The sequence below is a fragment of the Elephantulus edwardii genome, unplaced genomic scaffold (genome assembly GCF_000299155.1).
Source record: "Elephantulus edwardii isolate Elephantulus edwardi_28Jun2011 unplaced genomic scaffold, EleEdw1.0 scaffold00163, whole genome shotgun sequence".
Classification (NCBI taxonomy): Eukaryota; Metazoa; Chordata; class Mammalia; order Macroscelidea; family Macroscelididae; genus Elephantulus; species Elephantulus edwardii.
The window spans coordinates 3,637,181-3,659,837 of record NW_006399913.1 but is presented as its reverse complement, the minus strand read 5'-3'; the positions used below and the strand labels follow the sequence as shown (position 1 = coordinate 3,659,837).

The window sequence follows — 22,657 nt, the reverse complement described above, 5'->3', positions numbered from 1 at the left end:
ACTCAAAACCAAATCCTAGAGAGCTTAATTAAATAATAATTTCACAGATACTCAATATAAGAAGAAGAGACCAAAAAAAACCCCCAAACCTCAAAACAACAAAAACATGATGGCATGACTGCAGTGTTTTGGTGCATATGCCAGAACACCTTCTGTTCCACAGAAGATTACATCAGAGCATTTTAGCTTCTCCTCTTCACAATATGGAAATGATGAGTGCCCAAGAGTTCCTAAAGTTAGAGGGTCTCCAGGCCTTCCTCTTTTGTACCTTGGTGGGCCTGAGTGCTCAGGTCAGCAGGGTAACTGCCATGGTCAGCAGAGATGTGTGGTTGTGACTTCAATTCTAGCAATGTTTGGACAACAATTGCAACATGTGGCTTGCTGTGTGCTCAGAACACCACCTGGTACCACAGGAATCTCTCACTGAGGAAGCAGGCTATAGCCATCTAACCTGGTTTCTTTGTGTTTTCTTTTGATTGTTTTGTTTTGTGGTTTAAGGAACTGCCTTACTTCTTTAAGAAACAGCAAGACCTGTTGATATAGCAATGCTCCTTAGGCAACCAAAAGTAATTCATCTGATTATGGCCCATTTCACCTCGTCTATTTACAGATCTCAGGCCTCATTCTTTTCTTTATTCACCTCTTTTGCTATTTATCATCTTACGTCTTCAACCACCATCATTAATCAACGAAGGTGTTGCATAATTCATCTCCCAGCCTCATCACTTCTTGGTTCAAGCTCTCTTCTCTCCTACTTGGCTTAGTGTTTCTACCATTGATCTTCCCCATTTTCTCAGCCTCCAGGATCTTACCTCCAGGATGCTGCCTTTTACCCATCTCCTTCATTTGACTTGAACACTTTATCCTGATGAAAGAAAATGTGAGAGGTGTTCTCCCTGCTCCCAGAGGCCTACCAATATCGTGCTCAACAACTGAGGTGCCAGACAATCTCACAGGGTTGATGAAAGATAAACTTGAGTAAATCTCCAAATAAAGAATTCGTAGCATGCATATTTAAATTTATTATCATTTAATTAACACTTATGCAATTCTCTGGACTAAATACTATATCTTGATCATCAAATAAGGCAGCTCTGGTGGTGTGGCACCTGGACACTTGCACTATTGTGGTTTGAATCTACCAGCAGCTCTCTGGGAAAAAGATGAACACTCTTCCCATCATGACTTACAACCCCGGAAACTCAATGGAGGGTTGCAATGAGTCAGAACTGACTTCATGGCAGTGAGTTTGAGTGTTTTGAATTTAATCACCAAGTAGAAAAGACAAAAATAAGTGTCTTTTACTCACTCACTTGGCATCTTAGCTATCTAGTTGGGCTATAACAGAAATACCAAAAATGAGTGGCAACAAGAAACAAATTCACTTTCTCACCATTCAGGAGGCTGGAAGTTTGAATTCAAGATGTTTGCACTGCAGGAAGGCTTCCTCTTCCTGCAGGTTCTTTCTCTTTTCAGCTTCTCTTCCTCAGTGCCTTGTACAACATCTCCATGAACAGTGTTTCTTCCACTCTGTGTTGTCTTTTTTGTGCTGTAATTCAAGGCTGATTGGTTTAGAACTTACCCTAAACTGATAATGTTCTCATGACCATAACAAAGAAAATCCTCTTCATAAATGGAATTACATCCACAATGATAGGAGTTTAGGATTTATAATACATATTCAAATCCACCAGCTGTTCCCAGTGAGAAATATGGAAAAAGATGGGTGATCAACTGCCCAAATCCAGTGCATGGACAGCTATGGGTTGGGTCCAACTTTGACAGTACACAACAATAACAACAACACTTTTTTAGAAGACTCAAGCCAACCTATAGCATTTGACAAAGAAAATAAGAAAGCTATAATAAAACTAACAAAATAACCTGAGACAGAAATGATACTGTTAGAACAAAAACAAAAAGGCAGGAAAGGAATGGTTACAACAAGAAAAGGAAAATACCACAGGAAAGATTCCTTGACCAAAGGTTTTTGTGTAACATTTCCTCTCAGAGTGGGCTAATGAGAAACTTCAGAGACAAGTCAATGGAACAAACAATGAGTGGAAAGTAGGGACCCAAGAGTCTCTCAGATCTATAAACCATCAGCTAAATGAATACAAATGTGTTTAAAGACTTCCTTCTTTGAAGCTACAACATTATGAAATGCTGACAGGATTTGACCCATTATAAAAACTCATTCTTTTGAAGAGGAAGTGAATGAAAGACAATCACCAGTTATTTAAACTCCATAGCAAGTTAGACAAGATCAAAGACTAGAACTTCACGGTGTAAAACCAAAGATCTTTCACAATTCTTCAAGAACTATAACACTATTAGCCTCCCAAGAATTTCTCATTCCAGAAGCTTGTTTTCATCATTGGACTCCTCTAATATTTGTAGAACAACGTTATATCATATGGCAGATGACCTTGCTCAAACCATACTAAAAATGTAGGAAAAAGAAGAGTTGGCTTACAATAGTACTTTTATTGCTGATTCTATTAAAACCTCATGTCCTTTTTTTTTTTTTTTTTAAATCTATACCCAGCTTTTTACTTAGACAAGTGACTAATGCTGGCTTAACCTAGCCAAGAAAATCATTCCTGTAAGCTCCTGCTTTTCTATTTTTTCCTTCTTCTCTAGGAATCATGGTCATAAAGGCAAACCACGACTCAGAAAAGAGAATGGTAAGCTAGAATTCAACTCCTGGTGTAGGCGGCAATGTTTTTTTGCCCAAGGAGGGTCAAATTTATGAAATGTTCACATTGCATGAACTCCAAGTCCTTGCTTTTTTTTTCTTTTTTTTCTTTTTTCTTTTTTTTTTCAAGTCCTTGCTTTTGTTTCATTATGTTTTCTTAAAAAAAAAAAAGAAAAGAAAAATGAAAGAATATAAGAGGAAAGTCTCATCTAAAAAAATATGTTTTCCACATTATGAACATTCTTTCCATTTTCAATGTAAAGAGTTCTTGTTTTTCCAGAAGACAGGGTAGGGCGGGGTGGGGGGAAACAGGGCGGCCTTTGAACTCCCATTGGTGCTGGTGTACAATGTCTTTGTGGTAGAGGACAGTGACATCAGTTATTGCGTGTACAGCTGGACAACTGACCCCATAGTGATAAATAACTGCTAATCCAACGAGCTTGGAGGGTAAACACTTCCTGTCCTTCTTAGGGGACAAATGATTTTAAAAAGTTTGCTTTTGGAGAACAGAATCAGAACAAGTTTAAGATGGTCTTAGAAGGGCCACAAGGTTGCTCCAGGAACCAGATAAGAACTACATCAAAATACATCACAAAGGAATGAAAATCTAACTTTTCTGTAAACTTTCGGGCAGAGGGAGGAGTGAGAAAAGGAAATGGGAAAAATCCAGTTTGAAAAACAACATATTTGAACTTTATAGGTAAAACAGTATAAAAGAAAAATTTTGAAGGGAGCTCTGGTGGCCTAGTGGCAAGAAGTTGCACTGCAATCCCAGAGGCACACGGTTCAAATCCACCAGATGCTCTGCTGGAGAAGAAGGGGCAATCTCCTCCTGTACCAGTCGGATCTGATTTGATGGTACACACACAAAAAAATAATAAAAAAGAAAATTAAAAAAAGAAAAAAATTTAAAAAAAGAACAACCCCAAAAACACAGTTCATAAATTCTAAAGGGAAGATACCAATATCCAATCCCATATTACTGTAAGGTATGAAGAGGAAAGGTGGGAAATGATTACACTAAACAGTGTGGCAATTAATTACATGGAGGTTTGGGGACATTGGAAGGGAAAATATTGATGACATCTTCCTGAGTGTAAAGCATTCAAGAGGGACAGGTCTTGCACTTCTAATCTCTTTCAGGTTCATTCATTTCTCTCCCCTGCTGCTTTCCACATCTAGCCATCACCTCTTCCTTGCTCCTGTGAATGCGATAGCCTCTAACTGTTCCCCTATTTCTTCTCTTGCCCCCTCTAATCTGTCCTCCGCACAGCAGCCAGAGAGAGATTTTATTAGTGTAAATCATGCCTTGTCACTCCCTTGCCTAGAATAATTTAATAATATCCTTTTTACAGGAGATATAAAACCCAACCCACATTCCACAGACTACAAGCTACTGTGTAGTCCTCTGTGGGCGGATCCCTGAGAACTCTCCAACTTAAATTTATGCAACTTCCCCTCTTGCTCATCACACTCCTCTCAGTCTGCCTATCTCAGTTCCCACAACCTGTCATGTTAACCTGGTCTCTAGAGTCTACATATTCTGTTACCTCCCTCTGGCAGGAACACTCTTTTTTTAAAAAAAGAGAAGAAAATTTTTATTTTATACTGCTTTACTTACAAAGTTCGTATAAATTGTTTTTCACAGCAGATCATTCCTTTACTCACCCTTCCCTTTACCCATCAAATTGTGCAACGCTATGATGAGCCTTCCTGCCCATCCTCACCTCTCTGCCCCCACTCTCCCTCCCTTGGATCCTCATACATGTTTTACTAGTTATTTTTCTATTTCTACAATGATGGTCTTGTGCAGTATTTGTCCTTATGGGAACTGAGTTAGTTCACTTGGCATAATGCTTTCCAGCCCCTCCCAAGTTAAGTAGTGATTTTCATTGCTTGCCAGGAGCACTCTTATTCTGGCTTCACCTTTCCTTGCTTGGTTCTTCTTAGATCTCTTCTCCAATATTATCTCCTAAGAAGTCTTTCCATTACCATCTAAAAAGTAGATCATCTTTATTTTCTCAGTATACCCTGCTTATTGTTTCCTTTCTACCAATAATAATCTTTGCCATTAAAAAATAACTGTGGTATATTCACATAATGGAATATTATGCTGCACTGAAAAACAAAGAATTCATGAAATATACAAAATGGGTGACTCTGGAGAATATTATGCTGAGTGAAATATCTCAGTCACAAAAGGACAAATACTGCATAGTGCCATTGTTGTAAAACGGGGCTGACATTGGAGTTGGGGGGAACTTAAGAAAAGAGGAGATAAATAATGTATACTACATTGAAACAGATGGGGAGAGAACTGTTTAAAAGCAATATATGATTAGATATTATTTTCATGACAAGAGTCCAGAATAAGAGCTGCATAATAAAGCGGACTTGGCGGGGGGGGGGGATGTATAACAATGAAAAAAATTTTTTTTCTTCAAAGGGAAAAGCAAACTGGGGGAAGGGTGGATGGGGAGGAAAGTGTGCAACAATGTATGCATGGAAATCCAAAGTCTTTGTAAACTTTCATTAAAATTTAATTAAAGAATTGGAAAGAAAAAAATAATTACTATCGATCTAGGTTACATACTCAATAAAAAAGGAATCATAGCTTTAATGTTTTACAATGTTCTTTCTACTATCCAATAGTGCTCTGTAGACAGTTGTTGTTATGCTTATGTGCTGTTCAGGTCACCATAACTCATAATGAGCCTATGAACAACATATTTGAAGCTTCTCCTTGCCTGTGCAATCCTCATGACATCCAATATACTCAAGTCTGTTGTTCCAGTCACTCTGCCAATCCACCTTGTTGAGGGTCTTCCTCGCTTTCTCTGTTCCTCCACCTTTCCTAGCAGGATGTAAATTTCCAAGAACTGGCCCTTCCTGACATACACCCAAAGGATGTGAGAGAAGTTTCACTATCCTTGTCCCTAAGGAACGCTGTGATAGCACTTTCTTCAAGACAGTCTTGTTTGTTCTTTTGGCAATCCATGGAATATTCAGTACGCTTCACCACCATCGTAATCCAAAGGCATTAATGCTTCCTCAGTGTTTCTTATTCATTGTGCAACTTTCTGATGTATGGGAAGCAATTGAAAATGCCATGGCTTAGACCAGGTGCACCTTAGTTTTCAACCTAACATCGTTGCTCTTTAGCACTCTGGGGAGGTCCTTGACAGAAAATTTCCCCCATGCAACGTATCTTTTGATTTCTTGATCAAAACCCATGCTGCTACCATGGTTGTTGATTATGAATCCAAGTAAAATGAAAGAACTGACAACTTTAATCTTTTATCCATCTATCAGGATGTTGGTGATAATGTTTGCTTTCTTAATGTTCAGATGTAACTTATATTGAAGTCCATAGTCTTTGATCTTCTGTAGATAGTAGGTACTTGATAAACATTGGCTGAGCAGATGGACAGGTGAATAGGTGGATGGAGAGATTAATGAGTGGGCAGGAAGGGAAGGAATTAAAGCAGATCTCCCTTCTATGGCATGAAACAGAACCCTGGGAATCAGATGAGAAAATCCACTTAGGTTGGCAGTCGAGGGATACCATAAAGACATTGAATATATGCCTTCTATAGAGATCATTAAGTGCAAGAGGGCCTTGGAAACAGAAGATAGAAGAACTACAGGTCATTTTTTTTTCACTCCTTGGAGATGTACAAAAAGCACCGGTAAGAATACTTGATAAGTATTATATAAATATTTGTCGTTGTCATTTCTAATATTATTGTAGCAAATAGAGTTTCAGAGGAAGCAGCTAACTATGTTTCCAGATGACTGGACATAAAACACTGAACACCTCCATCAACAAGCTGCTTAGAACACTCCAATCTTACAGTCAAGGTAAGTTACTGGGGCAGATCATCCTCAGTTCAGCAAGCCCTGCTCATGACAACACCTGGTCGGCTGCCCTAATGGCACGCAAGCCTTCATCTCCCACAAGCTCTGCTCCGCAGCTTCTGAAGATCCTCACACATGAGAAGCAGCTCTTGGCAGCTAGTGGAGTGTGAGACCCAGGGACATGCTTCAGTTTTGACGTGTGGATTTCCAAGCCTGTTTCTAAAAATGGCTTCCCTCCACACTATCCAACGCTACTCCTGTTTCACCCAGTGGCAATTGCATTGCTATTCACTGTCCTTATGACCTCAAATGATTTCACCAGTCAAAACAGATAATTATGGGCTACATGAGCCCCAAAATAAAATCAACGTGATAAGAAGGGAGCATATGAGATGAAGACTGAGTGTTCTGTCCAACAGTCTGTCTTGTCTTCAAGATCACATTACTGCAAAGAAAAATAGAAAGCCCAAAAGGGGAAGTGGGAGCAGAAAACAGCCCATCTATCAGAAATGGATACAGGAAGTGGCAGCAGGAGCTACATCAGCAAGTGTTTAGACTGGCAATATATGGTAATGTTCAATAACATCTTATCTGCTTTCCTGTGGAGAGACTCAGAGCACTTGGTGAAGGTGACTGAGACTGATTCAAGGGACTATTTCAGGATTGCAGAGAAAGTGCTACTTTTCAAAAGCAGTGGGTGTAAGAGAAGACCCATCGCCAAAGAAAGGACAGAGGCACTTGCCACTATTCATTTTTGGGGTAAGACATTCAACCCCTCTGATACATTCTCTGTAAAATGGTGATAACATGTTAGGATGTTACCTGCCCAAAGACAAAGATGATCTCGCTTGGCAAGATCATATCTTAATCACCATTTGCAGAATGCTCACTCCCAAACAGAAGAGTTGCTCATTTAAAACAAGTACCTACAAGTATCCGTTAATTACTCAAAGTTACTGTAGAACCATCTTAAAACTCTCTCCTAGCTTGGTGAAGCTGGCTCAGCCATAACCCTTTTAGCTGGCTGTGAAGCAATGTTCTCATTTTTATGTTAAACCTCTCTTGCAGACAACCTATTATATTTTTCTATTATACTTCATGAGAATGAGTTAGCTATAGTGTTGACAGTTAGGGAGGCAGGTAGATAATGGTTTGTTGGTTAAGAGGCAAAATGTTGCTAGATGAGAGACACAGACTGACTAACCTGGCTAAATATGGATTTGTTTCTTTGAGAGTTAAGTTTTTAAAATCCTGGTAGGAATATTCTAAAACATTTTGGATAGAATTCTTAGACTCCTGAAACTGCAGGGTGTGGTGGTGACCACACCCCGGAACACCATCTCAGCTTCTTGAATTAGCTCCAGACCCATCTGCTTGTCAAACTGCACTTGAGTTTCTGGTGCTAGATATATTTTTACTTACATTTTCTACAGACAACATCTAGATTACCCAGATTTAAGATCCATCAAGTACAGAGGAAGTATCACTCAAGTCTCCAGACAGTCTGCTCCTTCCTTGCCTGGCCTCACTTCTTTCTTACCACATCTCTGCTTAAATTAGATGTAGTTCGTGCCTGACTGAGTTTTAATTGCTCCCCCCTCCCATCCTCTTCTAAACTGGATGCTTTAAGAGGACAAGGATCAAGCTTAAACCCTATTGTGTATATGACTTTTTCTGCAGCCCACACAGGGCTTCCTACTGTTGTGGGATGGAATAGAGATTTAATCAAAATAACTCTGTGAAATAGATATATTTTACTGTCAATTCTATTCACAGATAAGTCTCAAAGAAATGAAATGATCCTAAGATTTCACATTTATGAAAGTGTCTGAATCCGGAGTTTGGATTTGAACCTTGAGCTTTTGACTCCAAATCCCTAGATTTCAGTGACTCCGTTTTATCGCCCAGTTCTTAAGCACAGGCTGGAAAAATCACAGCTACATCTAGCTGCCTACATTCCATAGTCACAACTCTGCTTGCAAGTTACGGAGGGTTCAAATGTCTGGCTTTAAAGCTGTCTCAAGGATGAGGATCAATAATTTCATCATAAAAACGCTGCTCTTTAGATGAAGTACACCTGGAATGGTGCCAGAGCAGAAAACTTTCTTAAAGAAATGTATGCCCAAATTCGGGGTGCATTTTCATATAGCTAGCATAAAAAAATCGCTCCTGACTTTCTATAATTTTCCAATCCCCATGAGTGCAATCTAAAAATAATTTCGATGAAGCTTTCACAACGTTTTCAAAAGAGATGGCAGATGGAATTTGGTGTATTATCAGTCTCCAACATGATGGTTTCTGATCTGTGTAGGAGGGAATGTGAAATTAGCATGTAACTAATCTTTTTGTTGAGCCGATATAATGAGGAAGGCATTATGCTGGCCACCTGATGCTTATGGCAAGGTCTTGGCACGGAAAATGACACTAAGTAATGAAGACAGACACATAGACTAACAAATTCAGACGGGCAAAATGTGGGAAAAGCCCACAGTCATGCAAGTGAAATGCTAGAGGGGTGCAGAGGATGAAGGAATTCTTTCATGTGGCATAATCAGGGCAGAGGTGGCACTGAAGATGCTGAGCCTTGGTCTGTGTTGAAGATTCTGATAAGAGAACCCAATGTGAGTAGAGTCCCCTGGAGTGGTGCAATACAGATACAAGGAAAATAGTGAACAAAACTGCTTGTCTATGTGCGGGAAATACATAAATAACTCTATTTACAGAAATAAAGACTTCTAGAATACAGTTTGGCTATCTAAAAATGGGACCCTTTATAAAATTATAAGGAGCAAGTTGGCTAACTAAGAGATTAGCGGTGTAAGTCCACCAGCTGCTCCACATGAGAAAGACAGGCAGTCTGTTCCCACGAAGGCTGGCAGCCCCAGAAAAGCCCATGGAAGGTCACCATGAGTCAGGAAACACTAAGTGGTGGTGGGTTTGTTTAATGGTTTTTTAAAATGTATGAGTTCTGCAGGCCTAGAGGTAAGAATCTGCGTTGCAATACCACAGGTGTGCAGTTTGAATCTGCCGGCTGCTCCATGGAAGAAGGGTGGGCAGTCTCCTCCCTTGCAATTAACTGCCTCTGAAAACCCACCGGAGGGTCAGCTACGGGTTCCAACTTGATGGTGCACAACAAGAACACCTTAGGTCTATTACTCAATTTCTGTACAGCCAACCACAAAAGTAACGGGTTCCCCATTCTAAGAGAGGACACCTTTCCCCCTTACAATCTGACCTAAGAAACTTGTCCCCTATCAACCTTATCAATCAACATCTACTCTTCCATCAAATGGGAAGCCTTTTACATCCCTCTTCCATGCTCCTATTGCACTCATGCACACTCATCTCATTTCATTTGCATATTTACTAACTGGTATTCATAAATGTACTGGTGGCCTAGTGGCCAGAAGTTGCATTGCAATCCCAAAGGCATGCAGTTTGAGGGTACCAGCTGCTTTGGGGGAAAAGGATGGGCAATCTCCTCCTCTGTGATTAACTACCTCTGAAAACCTATGAGAGGGTCCGACTTAACAGTAAACAACAACAACAACAACAACACACCCCTTTATTTACAGTGCAAGCTTCTCAAAGCAGAGGAACTGTTGTGTTCACCACTGGGACTCCACTGCCTAGAACGTGAGAGGAAATCAGCAAATGTCTTTTAGACAAATTAATCTTAGAAGAAAGACACATGTTTAGAGGGTAAAGGGAAAGTATCTAGTGATTTTTAAAATTCCCTACAATTCAGAGATTCTAGAATTTAAAAATATCTAGAGGAAATAGTAACTGATGGCCTAGTGTCAAGGAGTCATGCTATCAACCCAAAGGCATGCAGTTCGAGTCCACCAGCTGCTCCAAAGAAGGAGGGGCAATAACCTCCTGTGATGTTTACTGCCTCTGAAAACTTGCTGGAGGGTCAGCTATGGGCTGATTCAACTCAATGGTTCATAACAATAATCAGAAGTAAAAGGATAACCCAATCCAGGGCCACAGCAGAGAACAGCCTAGTTAGTCCATCAGAATTTTTTACTATTCCCTGGGTAGAGAGAGGGCACTTGCATTCTGAAAGTGGCACAACAGTATAGTGACAGAGTAGAGGGCCCTAAAACCACAGGCCTGAGTTCAAAACCTAAAACTGCCACTGTGAGCTGTGAGGTTGGGCAAAACCCCCTTCATTTTTGTCTCAGTTTTTCTCATGTGTCATATAAGAATAATAGTAGCTGTCTACCTCAAAAGGTTGAGGTATTGGATCAAATGAATTATTTACATAAAGAGCTTAGAACAATTCCTGGCACACGGTTCTAAAAAATATGTTAGCTATTATTATTATTGGAATCTCCTCCATTAGCATTTCAATTGCCAAATGAAACTCAGCATAATTGGAAACTGGGCTGGAGTGATTAAGCATCTCCTTCAGAAGCCCTAGAAAGGGGGAATGGAGACCCAGCACCATGCTGGCCGTCAGGGGACTTGTGGGAAAGTCACCAGACAGCTCAATAACTCAGGAAAGATGTTTGCTTGGTTAGATGTTGCCTCCATCTGCTGTTTTCTGAAGGAGTAACATAAGATAAAATGAAGAATCCAACAGGCCCGACGTTCCCCATCAAAGTGCAGAACATTTTAGGACCAATTATGCGATGGGCTTTGTACAGATCAGCTGCCAAAGAACATTGAATCTAGACAAAACGCTTAAAAAAAGTAATATTCTCGAGTTACTATTCAACTCTATCCCCTGTTGTCCCTCTAGGTTTCCATAACCACTTTAAAAAGCAAATGCAGCTTTGTTTTTCTTTTATCCACAAGTTCCTACAAAGTTGATGCTATTTCCATTTAAAAAAAAAATCCTGCTTCTAAAGTGGCTGATTAGACTTCATTCCTTACTATGTCCTTTTGGTAGGAACTGTGTTCTAACCAGGCTGCCAGGCAATCCTTTGGGTACAGAATGAATGCATGCTTTTAACCAGTGACCTTGGCACCTCCCAATCATAGGATAGTCGTCAGATTTTCATTGCATAGTCATAGAGCATCTTTTGTGCTCTGTCTTGGAGAGGGAGTCAGACACCACCCCAAATGATTTCCCAGTGCACTTTTCTACATCAAAGTGAAGGTTTCTGAAGCTGACTGCAATTCATGTCTTTATAAACAAAAGTGCTGCACATTAGTGATCCTTTTGCAGTGCCCATACAAATCAAAAGGCCTTTTGCTCCCTCTCACTATGAGACTGAGTGCTTGGAAAGCAGAGTGTGTGATAAAAGAATTCCCTGGTGGAAATGACAAAAATACAAAGCAAAATAAAGCCATAAATCCCAGGGCATATTAAGTTACAGAGAACCACGAAAAACTGGAAGCGTGGAGACTAGAGAGGAGTCTGCAAAGTATCTGAAGAAGCTCCATATATAGAGCCCAGAAGAAGATGGATTTCACGTGCCAGTTGGCCCAGGTCTAAACCAGACAGCACATATTTCTGCACAGGATCTTCCCTCCAGGACTGCTGCTTATCTAGATATTCATGTTTCCAACTGATTTTGAGAACAGGGAGCAGGTTTCTCAGTTAACATTTTATTTCTATATGAATCGAAACATACAGCCTCTAAAAGCTAACACTTCATATGTGGAGAAAACTTAAAATAAAACCATACGGGAGAGATTGCCACCGACGAGTCATGCCACCCATATGTTACAGACAGGTCCAGTGCTAACAGTTGGCCTCCAGAAACTCTATTACTAAGAGAAAGTGTCATTTAAAATGGAAAAGAATATTGAAGGAAATTGGGTGAAATGGAACACAAGCCCTCATGAGCCCACTGCCTTCACAGCATCAGTTTTTTGTATTTCCTTCCAATACTTTTTACAGAGTTACATCTTTTTGAAGTATTCTCAAGGTATAGAGTCCACCAGTAGTTTTCAGTCTGAGTGATACATTCACCGTTTCTGAGAAGGTTTCATAATGGTTTCACAAAGCTCATTAAACCCTAATATGCATTCTCTGAGACTATTTAAACTATGTATAATATGTTTATGAGAAAACGTTCTCTGAAACTGAACAGCAGATTCCAGGAGTAGTAACTCTCCTGCTGTGCTTGTAGAGTCCCATCCCATCCCAGCTTGATTTGCAGACCCTGGGGATATAGGCCTCTTTCTGATATCGGTTTGCTTCTTCAGGAGACACCCATAGGTGGGAAAAATGGAGGAATACAGAGCAGGGATGAGTGTTCTCTAGGGACTCAAGCGAAGGGCTGGAGTTCTAAGAACCTGGGAATATTGACAGAAGCTGGGGTCTCCTATCCTCTGGATCACTTCTTATACTTCCCTCCTTTGTTTTTGTACACCCTCCACCCCATGTTGTTGTTGTTATGTGCCAGGGAATCAGAACCAACTCATAGCTGATCCTCCAATGAGTTTATAGAGGTTGTAAATCACATGGGGGGAGGCTATCCATCTTTCTCTTGTAAAACAGCTGGTGGAACCAAACTGTGTGCCTTTGGATTGGAAGGTAACACCCTACTCTCTAGGACACAAGCTCACTCCCCCCCCCCCCCCCCCCCCCCCCGCATGGGCCTCAACAAATGTCCCGTTTGCATCCTGCTTAAAGCCACGGGCTTCTTTACTAGGTTCTATCCCAATGAGTGTAAAACTTAGCCAAAACAGGGAGTGATCATCTCTGTATTGTGCTCCTTCAACCTTCACTCGGGACCATGTAGCTCCCAGTGGGGATCTGGGCACACGGACCAGTCTGAGACCATCCTGGTCTTACAGACACCACAGACAGGAACATCGAGGGAGAACAGGTACTCAAATGAAAGAAGGGGGTCTTGATCAGAGAAGAGGGTGAAGAGAAGTGATGAAATGAGGAAATTTCAGCAACATCTCTTTGAATGAGTCCACATTCAATAACTATTTCCTAAGCACCAAATATGGGCCAGAAACAGTTTTACATACCCAGTATCATACATCAGTGAACCAAGATAAAAACCTGTGCCCTCATAAGCTTATATTTTAGTTGTTGTTGCGTACCATAGAGTCAGAACTGACCTACAGCTGACCCTCCAGCAGGTTAATCACATGGAAGGAGACCGCCCATCCTTCTCCTTCATCAGGGCAGCTGGTAGCCTTGAACTGCACGCCTTCAGGATTGCAGTGGTGCTCTTTGCCACTAGGCTACCAGAGCTCCATTAATTATATTGGAGAACAATAAACAACAGACATTAAAGAGTAAGTCAAGAAGTACTAAATAATATGGAAGAGAATTAAGAAGGTTGAAAGGATTGCTTTATAACATTAGACAAGGTGGTCAGGGAAGTCTTGTTGAGAATGAGAAGTCCTGAAGATAAGAAGGTAACAACTATGTTTTAACCTCCTTTAAGTTAAGGAAACATGAAAGAAAGAGGCTTATTTTATCTCAAGTGTGTTCCACAGACTCATAGGAATGGCTTGAAAAGCAAAAGGCAGGAAGCTGAAAGACTAATTATTGTTGTTGAGTACCATTGAGTTGAAACAGATTCATAGATGACCCCCCGCCCCCAACCAGGCTTTTGGGGGCAATTAACTGCACAGGAGGAGACTGTCCATCCTTCCCCCACCGAGCAGCTGGTGGATTCAAACCGCATGCCTTCAGAATTGCAGTGTAGTTTCTTACCACTAGGCCACTAGAGCTTCCTAGTGTTCAGGCCAATTAAGCATAGATATGAGTTGACTGAATTAAGAAGGTTCAATGGCTAAAGAAACTGGTATCTTTTTAAAGCTGGGGTAGTAATGAGAGAGTAAGCAAATGAGAGCCTCAGATTAATATTTTGTGAGTATCTTCAATATTCATTCTGTCTTTAATTGTGTAAGGTTTTTAAGCTAAAGGTACAGATGCCCGGGTAATCATGACATTTCTCAGATTCTCTTGCTGTTAGATGTGGCATATCACCAAGTTCTGGTCAATTGGATGTGAATGGAAGTGATATTTAGAACTTCCAAATGTGTCCCTGACAGAAAATGATGATCATGCTTTTTGTTTCTCTTATTTCTTCTTCCCTTTATTTATGCATGACATTGGTGGCAGAGGCTAGATAGAGAAGCCAGCCAGGACCGTGAAAGGCAAAATCAAGCCACATACCAACCCAAGATTGCCAGCCTTGGCTTATTCATGGGAGAAAAATATGCTTCTTCCTGTTTAAGCCCCAGTATTTGGAGTTGGCTTTGTTACAATTACCTAACCTTTAGCCTAACCAATAATACAAATACTTTCAGCTGTTCCAAGAACAAAGCTTCAACACCAGTGCTTACCGATCCCAAGAAACTAAGACAATTTCCCATTGGAACAGATTTCATTCCAACCTGCCACAGCTTGTTTATTTTTTTTAAAGATCTGAACGGTATTTGAGTTCCAGTGCCCTGAGTCATTGCACAAGAAGTTCAAGTCTACAGTAAATTGTTGCTTCTAACCTAATGCTTACTTAATAATACATGGCTTCTCTTCCAGCCAAGGATGCACAATTCTACACCGTTGCTGTTGTTGTTATGTGCTGTCGAGTCGCCTGCAACTCATAGCGACCCTATGTACAACAGCCCCAAACTCCGCTCTGTCCTGTTCCAATCGCACTATTTCTGACACTCCCATCCCAATTATCCCAGTCACTGAATCAATCCACCTCACAGAGGGCCTTCCCCTCCTGCACTGTCCCTCCACCCTCCCAAGCATGATGTCCCTCTCTAAGGACCGGTCTCTCCTCACAACATGTCCAAAGTATGTTAGATGGAGCCTCAGAATCCTTGCCTCCAAGGAGTCACCTGGTTTAACCCTTTCCAGGACAAATCTGTTTGTTTTCCTAGCAGTCCATGGTATTCTCAGTACTCTTCTCCAGCACCACAGCTTAAAGTCATCAATTCTCCTTCTATCCTCCTTGGTCATTGTCTAACTCTCTGATGCATAACAGGTGATTGCGAAGACCATGGCCTGTATCAGATGCATCTTAGTCTCCAAAGAGACACCATTGCTCTTCAGCACTTTGGAGAGGTCCCTAACAGCAGACTTTCCCATTGCAATGCGCCTTTTCATTTCCTGGCTGCTGGTGCCAAGCAAACTAAAGCTGTGTACAATCTCAATCTCTTCACCATCCATCCTAATGCTGCCAGTCGGTCCAGTGTATTCTACACTACAAAACAAATCAACATAATCGATGAAATCTAGAATATGGGAGGGAACCTGGAATAACCTCACTCCAATTCTGTCATCATCAAGAATAAGCCTATACCAGGGAATCCAAGTGAATGAGAGTTGACACGGCTAACTGTGTGGATTCACAGTCAAGGTGGGCTGCCTCTGGCCACTCCTACAGCTGATGACAATGTCAGAACCACCTATATATGACCCTCCAGCAGGTTTTCAGAGGCCGTTATAGCACCCGGAGGAGACTACTCATTCTTCTCCCATGGAGCAGTTGGTGGCCTCGAACCGTGTGCCTTTGGGATTGCAGCACAGCTTCTTACCACTAGGCCATTCGTGTTCATCTTCAACAATAAGCATCTAATTTTCTATACAACCCAGTAATGACCTCTTGACTTATGGATAAGCCATGTCTGGAATAGCAGACTCCCTCTACTAACAGAAGCCAAGACCAAGTTCCAAACAGTCACTGAACAGAAACATATACTTTATTCAAAGATAAGTCCTGAATGTGGAGGAGGCTAGTAAATCACCAGTGAATTTAGAAAGAATCCACTTACTCCTGAGTGACCTCAGATGTGCAGTCAGTGCTCAAGCACTGGCCACCAGGCGCTTACAAGCTCATTCGGCAGCACTCAGGATCCACTGGGGAAGGTGCCTGGCAGTTTCTGAGGATTCCACTGCGTGAAATGGACTTGCTTATGCTCACAGTGATTTGATTTAGCAGTCCTTTTATTCAACGGCGAACCTCACGCTCTAGGGATTAAAAGAGGTGCCAGGGGAGTTGGAGGAGTGGGTGGAAAGAACTACGGAGAATCAGGTGAAGGAGCAACAGAATTTCATGGGAAAAAGCCCTATCAGGATACCGGGTCAAAGGGGGAGGCTGGTGCACTGTTGGAAATCACATGCTCCTTTGGTGAAATGGAAACATCAGTGGTGCAGTGGTTTAAACACTTTGCTACTAAGCAAAAACAAAGGTTAACAGTTTGAACTCACCAGCTGCTCCACAGGAGAGAGATGTGGCAGTCTGATTCCACAAGGATTAACAGCCTTGAAATCCTGGAGGGGAATTCTGCCCTGTCCTGTAAAGTTACTGTGAGAAGCATCCAATCCAACATGGTGAGTTTGGATTGTCGGTTTGGATTGGCTTTGATGAAATGGCTTGAAATCTAGGAAGATTCAAGTAAAATAAGGCATTTTCTTAAAACAAAAATTGATCACATCAGGAACTTAACTAGTTAAGGAGAGCACTGGCTAACTATCAAGTGGTTGCATTAATAAAATAGAGGAAAGATATTATGATTTGACTGAGATCATGTAAAGTGTAAATACTTATTGAGAAGCTAAAGTCTGACATAAGGGACACTGTGTGATAGACAACACAGAGGCTCTGTTCTCGAGGAGGTCAAGTTCTAGATTATATGACAAACCAACAAGCTATTACACTAATGTTAAAAGGAAATCAGTAAGACGAGAAGATGAATGAGTAGGATTCAAATACAGTTTAAGGTCTAAAGAACAGGATATTCTTTCTGTAGGAGGTGTCGGTAAGCTGAGGCTAGGAACATTTTGTTGGCCTACTTGCTACATTCATAGAGTAAGAATTAAAAGGGTCCTAGTGCTAGGGAGTTCTGGTGGCCTAGCGGCCAGAAGCTGCACTGCAATCCCAAAGACACTAGCTGCTCCCTGGGAGGATGGGCAACCTCTTCCCCTATGATTAACTACCTCTGAAAATCCACCAAAGGATTTGCTATGGGTTGGCTTTGTCTCAATGTTACACAATAACAACAACAACAGTTGCCTGCTACAGAGCTCTGGTGGCTTAGTGGTAAGAAGTTGCACTGTAATCTCAAAGGCACATGGTTTGAATCCACTAGAGAAGAATGGACAATCTCTTCCTGTGCAACTTAACCATCTCTAAAAACCTCCTGGAGGGTCAGCTATAGATGGGTTCCGACTCAACGGTACACAATAACAAGAAGTTGCCTATTTAACATAAAGTAAACATGTCTGATATACCAAATATTTACTCCACAGACACAATGTAGTTGCTGGATAGTTCAAATGGTTAAGCTCTCATCTGTGAGCTGAAAGGTTGGAAGCTAGATTCCACCTAGAGGCACCTTGGAAGAAAGCTCTGGAAATCTGCTTTTGAAAAATCAGTTATTAAAAACTCTTTGGAGCATAGTTTCACTATGACACATATGAAGTCTCCCTGAGTCACAATGACAAGATGGCAACTGGGTTCAGACTGTTGTTTGCATGTGTGTGTAGCTGCAAGCTATGTCAAAAGCCAAAAAAGTAAATTATCATGCACATTTTTAAAAGGTAGAATAGTCATAAGAAAAGAGAGAGAAAAAATTACATATTAATGAAATCGGCATCATTTAGAAACTCTAGACTTTGGAGGTAACATGAAATAGTTCAAGTCTGTCACAAGGATGGAAGCACAAGTGAATGAGAATCATCATGGCTACCCAGCGCAGACCAGGAAGGGCAAAATCAAGCCACATACTAACCCAGGACTTTCGCAGCCTACCTCCTCCCTGAAAACAAGCATTCTGGCTAGAAACAACAATTTTTAAATATATTTTTAAAATTACATTCTACAATGAAAATGAGCACTGTACCTAGTGACCTTGTATGCTTAGTTAAGTGCAGTCTATTTCTTATTCTTCTACTATAGTCCTCATTCTTCTTTAATGCTTGCTAGACCCACTAAACAGATTTCACATCCTCAATTTGTGACCCACAGTTTGAAAAACTCTAGATACTGTCTAAGGAGTTTTCCTTTTGGGACTCATCAATATGATTCTCTAATATTTACCATATTCCCAAAACGTTCTACCATCAAGAATATTTGAATTCATAGTGACCCGATAGGGTAGGGAAGAACTTTGCCACGGTATTTTCTAGGCTGTAGTCTTTATAAAAAGCAAATTACATCACTCTCCAAAGGAATAGCTGCTGTGTTTGAACCTATGACCTTTCAGTAGTCAGACGAGTGCTTAACAACTGTGCCACACTTTAATTTTTAAAGTGGTTTCACAAAGTTGTCTCCTACGATCCTCCCAACAGCAACGTGACACCGGCAAAGGAGCTCATGAGACCTGTCTCAGATTATACAGTGAGGGCCTAGCAATATGAGGACCAGAGCCCAGTGGTTGCACACCAGCAACCACGCCCTGTTAAGTAGCTCTTCTCTCTCAGAGATTTCTACCCTCTGCCCCAAGCTTCGACTTAAATACTTCTCTTGAGAGGATGAAAATTAAAGGAAAATCTAATTAATTCACTCCAAGAATTTTATGTTAAGCTTCATAGGCATACTCTTGCTAGATCCTTCATGAACCTAGGCTGAGGTGCAAGGTGGGAGAAGACAGAGAAAGGAAAAAAGCTTATCTGCACCTAACTGCAACACAGACAGTAATTTCTAAGTTGCACTTCTATTTTCTCAGTGGCATCAGTTCATTTTAACCTCAGCATAGGCCTCCCCACTTGGCTGAAGCATCAAGCTTCAGGCTGTCCCTGGAGACTGAGTGCTGGGGAGCAACAGGACAGCCAGATGGTGCTCTGCAGTGGGAGCAAAGGCCATCCAGGACAACTGCCCCCCAGGCCTTAACCACGCCACGGTGGTTTCCTTCCTTCCCTCAAAGCCCCCCACTGGAGAATGCCCAAGGGAACTTTCAGCAGCACCGTAATCACCTCCTGCACCCCAGACTAGCTTAAACTACCACCAGACATATGTTAAAGATTCTGTTTAACATCTTAAAAAGGTCAAGTCCTCTGTATTTATGGACACTTCCCCCTTCTGTTATTTGGGAGGGGAAAATATGTATCAGAGACAAGAATGCGTTCAGAAAACTAGTGTTTAAAAAAGACGTTTAAGTCCTTTATTTTTAGCTACTGACAAAGCAGTAAATTTTATAACCCTTCCTCTAGATTTTTTTTTCAAAGTTAGTAAAACAAGGCTGTTTGTTTATATGAGTTTGATAAAAAGCCAGTATTTTCAAAGAAATTACTATAAGAGGATTTGGAATCTTTAGTGAGAATTTACTGTTTTGTTTTCCACTCCTATCTCTGACAACATTTCCTAATTTTTACTATAGAGAAATAAAGTTTCCCCTTCCTAACAACAGGTAGAGTGGGGCCAAACCAACCTTTCACTACAGAGTTGATCACTGACTGGCTTAGGTTATTTGAGACTGGTTTAGGCATGGGCACAGAACCTAAGCAAAGTCCATAAGATAGAAAGATTCATTTTTGTCGCAGGCTTCAGAGAATGTGTCCCCCACTCCATCCCACCCTACCTTTTTTGAGTCCCTTGCAAAAGCTATCAGAAGCTCTTTCTTATTCCTGGCTGATACGGTATGAGGATGCAAGATGGATTACTGTGGCAGCATCAGGTTGAGAGACTTCCCTGTGTGCAGTCTAATCATGGAAGTAGACAAACTGAGGTCCAAGCAGAGAGCCTACAATCTTACGAATGTCCTTAGGAATACTGGCTCAAGCTTTGCCTACAAACCATCCTCCAGTTTTTGTTCATTTTGGTCTTTAGTTTAAAAAAACCATTTAAACTTGTTTGAGTTCTCTGACACCAGCTACCAAAATAACTTATACTGATGCAAATGCCTTGTTGTTTGTTGTTATATGCCGTAGAGTTGGCTACAATTCACTAAGACCCTATGAAAACCAAAAACCTTGCTCTATGCTGTGTCTTTCTCACAAACTCCTATATCCTCAAGCCCACTGTTACAGTCACTATGTCAATCCATTTTGTTGAGAATCGTCCTCTCTTTCTCTGGCCCTTGACTTTCATCAGCAGGTTGTCTTTTTCAAGGATTGACACCTTAAATACCCCCAAAGTGCAATGTACACAGGATTTAAGTATCTTGGGGCACAGGAGGCTAATGTGATACATGGAGATTGAAAGAAGTATTTTTTTTTCCATTTAACTTCTATTAATTCTACAGGAAATAATCACAATATTTAGCATCAATAAATTGTTCTTATTTTTAAAAATATCTTTACCATGTAGATTGCTTTACGTGAATCCTGAATTTAAAAAAATCATGAAAATATTTATTTTGTGGTAAACACTTGGCATCATTTAAAAGAGGACTTCAAATGCCACAGTTCATTGGCTTGTCATAATTATGCAATGAAGTTGGTTTGTTAGGCATATCACAATATGCACGTTAGAAGGGAGAAAGCTGAGCCTGGGGGAAGTTAAACAAGATTCTCAAAATAATTTGAAGAAGTGGATGGTCGGGATGGTGTAGAGAGAGGCAGTCCTCAAATCTAGATCTCTTATTTCCTAAATTTAAACACAACCCTGTATCTTTCTACCCTAATCTTCTGAACCAAAGATATTAAATTCTACTCTTAGAAATTGATGTATGTCTGTGCTGTTAGATTAATGCACAAACACACCCCACCATGGTCTAAACCTGACCAAAGCAGAAACTGGAATTTAGTGACCTAGCTGGTGACCTTGTTTTCTTATCTGAAAAAAGAAAATATTTGAATTAGGGTCTCTCACAACCTTCAAGCTCCAAAAGCTCTCAAATTCTAGACTCTCCTCATTCTCAATATGTTGCTAGAATAATAATTGTAAAATTATCTGTCATTTATTCTAAGCATCAGGCAACATGCTAAGACCTCTACTTGTGTTCTTTAAACCTCACATTACTCCTAAAATAATATCTCCTTTTAAAAATAAGGAGACTTGGACTCAAGAGAGGTTATATGAACTACCTCAGATCAACAAAACTTGGCAGTATTATCGAGATCTGATTCAAAATCTGACAGGACAAGAAGTTTATCCAGGCTGTGCTGTCTTGCAAAGGAAATTAGGCTCCGCCTTAGTCACCTCTCTCTACCAAAAGGGTGGTGAGCAGACTAGATGAACTCAGTCTTGCCTTGGTTCTGCTAGGCAACAACTGGGAACTGACAGAAGGGCTCCTGGGAGATTCCTCCCATGGCCCAGGGGGCGGGGCGCCCCTCTCCGCCTACCACCGCATCTCTGATCAGGCCGTTGGTCTCCCCATCCGACTCTCAGAGCCATTACCTTGTTGAGATGCGGGTTCCTGGTAACATCATATCCGCGCTTCTTCAGGGCCACCGGGCGCGCCAAGTCGGCCTTGGAGTGGTAGCCTCCGGTGGGCGCGGGGGGCTCCCAGCGCGGGATGACGCTGCAGGCCCGGCGCGATAGGAGGGCCAGCCGTGAGCCTGTGCCCAGTGCGGCGCCCATAGTCCCAGGGCAGGCCTGGCAAAGAGGAGAGACCAAGGTCAGGGGCGCCTTCCAACTAGCCAGGTCGCACGCGCGTCTCGGGGCACCGGGCCTGAGCGTGGGACGCGTCCTCAGGAGACAACAGGGGACTCTGAAGGGTTAAAGGTGCCAGACCCCGCCCCTCCTTGGCGGTCACCTGCGCGTCTCTTTAAAGAGCTGTGCGCCAGGCCTAATATAGCGCAGGCAAAGTGAAAGCAAGCCCAGGCAGCAGAGCTGGTGCGGGAAACATCCCGCACCACCACCGCCTGTATCCGCGGAGAAGCAACTGTAGGGCGAGAGGCTCCTGAGCTCCCAACTCCATTCGATAGCATGCCTTAGTCCCCACTGTCCCCAGCCCACCTGCGCTGTGCCCAAAGCTGAGGTCTAGAAGGCCCTGCTGCAGGAAAGGCAGGGCGAGGTGCCTCGGCTCCTTGCGTTGCTCCACTCGCGCCAATGGCTGGACCGCGCCAGCGACCGTGCGCGCGGGGACTGCTGCGTTCAGAGCCTCTGCGCGCAGTGCCGGCCTCCGCGGAGCTGAGAGCGCGCGTGGGGGCGCCTCGCACAAATGCACGTGGTGCTCTGGTGCCAAGGTGACTCTCAGAAAGCCTCCGGAGCCTTTCCATCTTGGCACATCTGAATGCAGAGGGAATTTAAGGCTTAGGCGGTCACCAAACACTCTTCA

General features: G+C 41.9%; 1 protein-coding gene across 1 annotated transcript in view; it reads right to left on the bottom strand.

Moving 5' to 3' along the window:
* Positions 1-22,215, bottom strand: part of ME3 (malic enzyme 3, NADP(+)-dependent, mitochondrial) — a 259,048-nt gene extending 236,833 nt beyond the window's left edge. The window contains exon 1 of the mRNA XM_006895258.1: positions 21,775-22,215. Coding sequence (XP_006895320.1) covers positions 21,775-21,957 — 183 coding nt within the window. The 5' untranslated portion in view covers positions 21,958-22,215. The remainder of the gene's footprint in view (positions 1-21,774) is intronic.
* Between the last annotated feature and the right edge of the window lie 442 nt (positions 22,216-22,657).